The following is a 6,226-nucleotide window of genomic DNA, read 5'->3' as shown; positions in this document are numbered from 1 at the left end:
CTCTCTTCTTCCTCAGCTTGTCCTCCATCTTCCCCTCCTTCACCCTTGGTGCCCACATGCACAGATGCTACGGATGCTCTTCCTCCCGTCGCCACTCAGTCGCAGCGTCCCCCACTGACCCCCAGGCCTCTCATCCACCCGCTGCCCACGAATCCCCAGCCTCGCACCCTCCCCATGGCTCAGGTCTCCCCTATCCTGGCCTCCCTGCACTTCACTCTGCTCCTCCCCTGCCTGGGCCTTAAAACCCCGCCTGCAGCCGAGAGCCTGCAGAGTCCTCAGGTGGCACTGTCAGAGTCGCTTGGTGGGAACCTGTGCCGGCCCGCAGGGGACGCGGATGTCCTCAGCCTGGCAGTGCATCCGCAGGGCCTGTGTGAGCTCAGCCCAGGTGTGACAGCAGGGTGGCAAGAGCAGCAGCACCCTCACAGCATTCGATGGGCAGAGGCCCCTCAAGGTGACACCCACCACTCCGCTGAGTGGGACCAGGAGTCTGCTTTGTGCTCCGCAAGGACCAGAGACACCTGCAAGAGGTACAGAGAGGAGGAGCCTTTCAAGAGGTTCACAGAACTGAGGACTGGCCTGGCCTGGGGACACCAACAAGCCTTCCCCTCCTGCTGGGCACAGAGACACCCACCCAGCACACCAGACATACCCTTTGAGTCACCTAGGCTGCCTGGGGCTGAGAAGACCTAACTGAGGGGCAGATGGCTTCGACCGGCTTAGAACTGCTGGGCATGACCCTGGCTGTGCTGGGCTGGCTGGGGACCCTGGTGTCCTGTGCCCTGCCCCTGTGGAAGGTGACCGCCTTCATCGGCAACAGCATCGTAGTGGCCCAGGTGGTGTGGGAGGGGCTGTGGATGTCCTGCGTGGTGCAGAGCACGGGCCAGATGCAGTGCAAGGTGTACGACTCGCTGCTGGCGCTGCCACAGGACCTGCAGGCTGCCCGTGCCCTCTGTGTCATCGCCCTCCTGCTGGCCCTGCTTGGCCTCCTGGTGGCCATCACAGGTGCCCAGTGTACCACATGTGTGGAGGATGAAGGTGCCAAGGCCCGTATCGTGCTCACCGCGGGAGTCATCCTCCTCCTCGCTGGCATCCTGGTGCTCATCCCTGTGTGCTGGACAGCGCATGCCATCATCCAGGACTTCTACAACCCCCTGGTGGCTGAGGCCCTCAAGCGGGAGCTGGGAGCCTCCCTCTACCTGGGCTGGGCGGCAGCCGCACTGCTTATGCTGGGCGGGGGGCTCCTCTGCTGCACGTGCCCCCCGCCCCAGGTCGAGCGGCCCCGTGGACCGAGGCTGGGCTACTCCATCCCCTCCCGCTCAGGCACGTCTGGACTGGACAAGAGGGACTACGTGTGAGGCAGAGGCTGCCCCTGCGAGCCCGCTGCTCCCCACTCCTCCGCACCTTCCACCTTGGCCTGGTGACCAGATGCCCTGCTCCACCACAACCTCCTTCCCCAGGAAAACCCACTTTCCAAAAGCCCAAGCTATACCTGGCTGCAGGGCTGGGTCAGCTGGCCTGGCTGAGCTCTTCTCAATGGGGTCCCCTTTGATGTTCTCCCCCAAGTTGGGCAGCCCAGAGGAGTTGGGCACCCTGGCCTGCCCCTGCCTCTCCAGTAGTTGTTTCCTTCCGTTGCCCAGGATACTGGCTGGCCTTCCTCCTCTTCTGAGCCCTCCCCTGTCCCAGGAACCCTGACCTCACCGAAAGGGCAGCAGCTCATTGGCTCCAAAACCAAGGGGCAGACCATGCCCTCCCAACCCTGGAGTTGGCAGGGAGGGCCGGCCCATCACCTCCCCTCCCCAACATCCCCACCCGCGAGTTGGAAATAAAGAGCATTTGTAACTGGGCTCCCTCTAATCTGTGTGCCGCCACTAGGGCTGGGCAGGGACAGCCAGGTAGCCTCCCTTGGTGGATGTCAGGCCAAGGTCTGGCTCCAGGTTCTGCCTGGTGGGTATGCTCACTCAAGCCACGGGCAGAGGGGATCATGACTCACTTATGCCCACCTCTTCCCCTAGCCGGGGTGGGCACTCAGTAACCCCCTGCAACACCAAACACACTAACAAAACATGCTTTATTTGGTAAAAATGTGAGTGTACAGGGGCAGGCAGGGCAGAAGGGTGCAGTGTTGGAGGTGGAGGCGGGGGTCTACATAGCTGGGACCTGGCCCTGGGGGTGGACGTCCTATCAGGTCGGAGGAGCCAGAGGTCACAAGTTCCGGGGGTGGGCAATCCTTTGTTAACAGATCACTTGCTTTTCCAGGGGGTGATGAGAGGAGCTCCAGAGGCCCAAGTAGGATGGGGGCAGCTGTCCAGTGACGTCTAGGGAAGCCCAGCCCCCAGCAGCAGCAGGAACTCTTGGGGACAGTCTATCTTGTTGCAAAGGCCAGCAGAGCAAGCAGCCTCCACGATAGTTCCACAGCTCGACTGGCTTCTAAGATGGGCATGTCAAGATCCAAAATCTCAAAGCAGCCCCTCGTTGGCTCCATCATCCAAGGGAGAGAAACAGCAGAGCCTAAGTGGGACTCTGAGCCATCTTCTTGGTTCAGTTTTCAAATGAATTTTAAATACCCTCAGTCAAAAGAAAAATAGCAGAAGGCAGAAACAAAAGATACCAACCTATCCCAAAGCTGTTGGACTTCTGGATGGCTCTAGTGCCAGCGGAGCCCCCATTCGCCTCCACGTCAGACGTAATTCTTGGTGGGGTACTCAGAGGGCCCCCGAGAGATGGCAGGGGCAGATGTCGAGTAGCGGGCCATGTAATGGCTCGGGCCCCGGGACCCCCTCGAGGGGCAACTGCAGCACAGCAGCCCCCCACCCAGCAACAAAAGGCCTGAGGATGCCCAGCCCAAGTAGAGGGAGGCCCCCAGCTCCCGCTTTTGGGCCTCAGCCACCAGGGGGTTATAGAAGTCCCGGATGATGGCATGCGCTGTCCAGCACACGGGGATTAGCGTCAGGACCCCTGAGATGACAAAGACAATCCCAGAGGTGAGCACCAGGCGGGCCTTGGAATCCTTCTCCTCCACACAGGTGGTACACTTGGCCCCAGCAAGGTAGACCAGCAAGCCAAACAGGGCCACAAGGAGGGCAATGACACAGAGGGCACGGGCAGCCTGCAGGTCCTGCGGCAGTGCCAGAAGTGAGTCATACACCTTGCACTGCATCTGGCCGGTGCTCTGCACCACGCAGGACATCCACAAGCCCTCCCACACCACCTGGGCCACCACGATGCTGTTGCCGATGAAAGCGGTCACTTTCCACATGGGCAGGGCGCAGGAAACCAGGCCATTCACCCAGCCCAGCAGTGTCAGGACGACTCCCAGGATCTGCATTCCGGCAGAGGCCATGGCGAGGTTGAAGGAGCTGCACTGTATTTGGGACAGAAGCACAGCAAGGTGAGGCCTCGCAGGCCCAGACCTCAGGCCACATGTGGATAGGACACTAGGGGCATGCACCATGGAAAGTAGTCATCACATCCCGGAACTTGGTCAAGACATGCTCCCTGAGCCTCACTTCTCATGGGCAAAATGAACACTTAATACTTTAGCATTTATTATTCTTTCTAGTTATGTGACAGGCACTGGCTCATAACAGTGAATGTGTAAGCAGCCCTGCCCTGGCTATTCTGAGTGCAAATGAAAAATAACAGGATGAAAAGTATGCAATGACAGTCCAAGGCCAGGGCCAGTCATCAGGCTGCAAGGCCGCAAACAGCAGGATGAGAAGACAGTGTGATTTCCAAGCAGTTTCCGTGTAGAATGGTTCAGTTTTAGCCCTGAGTTTAAGGCTCAAACCTTGTCCATTTCTTTTTTTTGTTGTTTGAGATAAGGAGTCTCGCTCAGTGGCCCAGGTTAGAGTGCAGTGGTGCAATCTCAGCTCACTGCAACTTGTGCCTCCCAGGTTCAAGTGATTCTCCTGCCTCAGCCTCCCAAGTACCTGCGATTACAGGTGCACACCATCACGCCTGGATAATTTTTTTTTTTTTTTTTTTGAGACAGAGTCTTGCTCTGTCGCCCAGGCTGGAGTGCAGTGGCCAGATCTCAGCTCACTGCAAGCTCTGCCTCCCGGGTTCACGCCATTCTCCTGCCTCAGCCTCCCAAGTACCTGCGATTACAGGTGCACACCATCACGCCTGGATAATTTTTTTTTTTTTTTTTTTGAGACAGAGTCTTGCTCTGTCGCCCAGGCTGGAGTGCAGTGGCGCGATCTCGGCTCACTGCAAGCTCCTCCTTCCAGGTTCACACCATTCTCCTGCCTCAGCCTCCCGAGTAGCTGGGACTACAGGCACCCAACACCATGCCTGGCTAACTTTTTGTATTTTTAGTAGAGACGGGGTTTCACTATGTTAGCCAGGATGGTCTCGATCTCCTGACCTCGTGATCTGCCCGCCTCTGCCTCCCAAAGTGCTGGGATTACAGGCATGAGCCACCGTGCTTGGCCTTAATTTTTGTATTTTTAGTAGAGATGGGGTTTCCTCAAGTTGGCCAGGCTGGTCTCGAACTCGTGACCTCAGGTGATCCGCCCGCCTCGGCCTCCCAAAGTTCTGGGATTACAGGTGTGAGCCACCACACCCGACCAAAATTTGTTAATTTCAACACTAAGATTGAAGATCCCAAGCTTCCTCCCACCACCCAATGTTCCTCACAACTTGGTTCCACACCCCAGGCTGGCAGACACCAGGGGCAGGAGAGATGAAGAAAAACATCATTAATCCCCCACCTAAAAGCACTTTCTTCCCCAAAGTCACTCAATGACTCCCTGGTCCCACCCTTCTGACCTCCCCTAGGGGCTGGAGAGCATAGCCTCAAGGTTGTGGTCTTTTCCTGTGAATTCTGGACCAAATGCTGTGCTAGAGTCCCCTCAACACCTGTTCTCCCACCGCCACCTGGCCTGCACCTGTGTCCCCTCATATCCCAGGCAGTGCTGGAGGTCGCAGAGGGGATCACGTCTGATCAGGGCCTCCCACTGCTGTGGTCTCCCACTGCCCACAGTTCTTCCATTGTACGGCTTGGACCTAAACTTATCTCAGCCAGCAGTGGCCGGAGGGCAGGCTCTACTCATTAGCAGGGGGTCCCAGGCCTGGGCGGAGCAGGCCACCTTGGGGAGACTGGCTGGTGCAGGCTGCTCCAACGCCCAGGTCCAGCCGTTAGGCCTCTGGCCGAGCTAGGGTCGGGGCCACGCTGGTCTAGGCGCCCCAAGCCTCTCCCCTGTGAGTGTGCCCCTGCCCCTTTCTTCTCCACTCACTGCAGGCCCCCCTCTGTCCGAGGGCGCCCCGGCCCACCCGACCACTCCAGCCTGGGAGCCGCTGGCCCAGGAAGGGTTCTATAGCTGCAGTGGCCGCAAGATCTGCTCCCCCAGGCGAGGGGGAAGGGGGAGGGGCGCCCCGCCCCGAAAGGCAAGACAGGTGGGGGAGGGGCGCGCAGGGTTTCGGTGTCTTTGTCCCTGGGGAGGGGGGAGGGGCGTTTAACCCTTGGGAGCCTCGAAGGACCCGATCACCTCGGAAGCTTGGGCGCAGACCGTCCGACCCCCCGAGGGACTCGCGCATCCAGGTGGCCGCAGCCCGAGTTCGCATGCACCCCTACCCACGCCGCCAGCACGCTGCACCCGGCCCCAAGAGGCGTCTCTCCAACACTCACACTTGCTCGGGACTCACCTGCGAAGGAGATAAGGGAAATTCCTAGGCCGAGTGTCGGGACGGGGCGGAGGCGGGGGTCTTAAAGAAGCGGTGACGTCACTGGACCACCGCCCCGGAGGAGGGGCAGAGACCCTGTCCCCGACGGCAGCGGGCGTGCGAATCCCAGGCTTGTCAGAGGAGGGCGCTGGAGGCTGGGGTAGCTGCCAGACTCATTGAGGGCGCCAGGCTTAGGGGAGAACAGAGCTTGAGTCTCTGCTTTGCCACTTAAGCAGCGCGACGACATGGAGAACTCACCTAACCTACCAGGGCCTTGTTTCCTACTCCGCAAAGTGGAGATAAGTCTGCATTTTATTATGTAACTATGTCCTAAGTTACAAATTACAGGGCAAACTATTGGTATTATTTTAGAGAAATATTTTCACTGTGTCACCCAGGCTGGAGTACAGTGGTGCGATCACAGCTCACTGCAGCCTCGACCTTCCGGGCTCAAGCGATCCTCCCGCTTCAGCCTCCTGAGTAGCTCGGACTACAGGCGGCACACGCTACCGCGCCCAGCTAATTTATGTTTTGTACAGACAGGGTCTTGTTTTATTGCCCA

The 6,226-nt window shown here is 58.8% G+C and overlaps 2 protein-coding genes across 3 annotated transcripts; one reads left to right on the top strand and one right to left on the bottom strand.

Annotated features, from left to right (window-relative positions):
* The first annotated feature begins 7 nt into the window (after positions 1–7).
* On the top strand, positions 8–1,843 carry CLDN9 (claudin 9). Its single transcript, XM_011950233.1, has one exon. It carries the CDS (start codon positions 702–704, stop codon positions 1,353–1,355), a length of 654 nt encoding a protein of 217 aa, XP_011805623.1. The 5' UTR covers positions 8–701; the 3' UTR covers positions 1,356–1,843.
* A 208-nt stretch (positions 1,844–2,051) lies between these two features.
* Positions 2,052–5,685, bottom strand: CLDN6 (claudin 6). 2 transcript variants are annotated; one of them, XM_011950231.1, is made up of 2 exons: positions 5,647–5,685; positions 2,052–3,361 (listed from the first exon to the last, which is right to left on the bottom strand). In XM_011950231.1, the coding sequence occupies exon 2, from the start codon at positions 3,338–3,340 to the stop codon at positions 2,678–2,680; it is 663 nt and encodes a 220-aa protein (XP_011805621.1). In that variant the 5' UTR covers positions 3,341–3,361; positions 5,647–5,685; the 3' UTR covers positions 2,052–2,677. The 2 variants fall into 2 exon arrangements, with proteins under 2 accessions (XP_011805621.1, XP_011805622.1); XM_011950232.1 differs by having other exon boundaries at positions 2,052–3,356; positions 5,647–5,672.
* Positions 5,686–6,226: the final 541 nt, after the last annotated feature.

Source organism: Colobus angolensis, unplaced genomic scaffold (assembly GCF_000951035.1).
Source record: "Colobus angolensis palliatus isolate OR3802 unplaced genomic scaffold, Cang.pa_1.0 Scaffold303, whole genome shotgun sequence".
Classification (NCBI taxonomy): domain Eukaryota; kingdom Metazoa; phylum Chordata; class Mammalia; order Primates; family Cercopithecidae; genus Colobus; species Colobus angolensis.
Note: the sequence above shows the minus strand (reverse complement) of the source record. Positions and strands in the feature narration are given on the sequence as shown.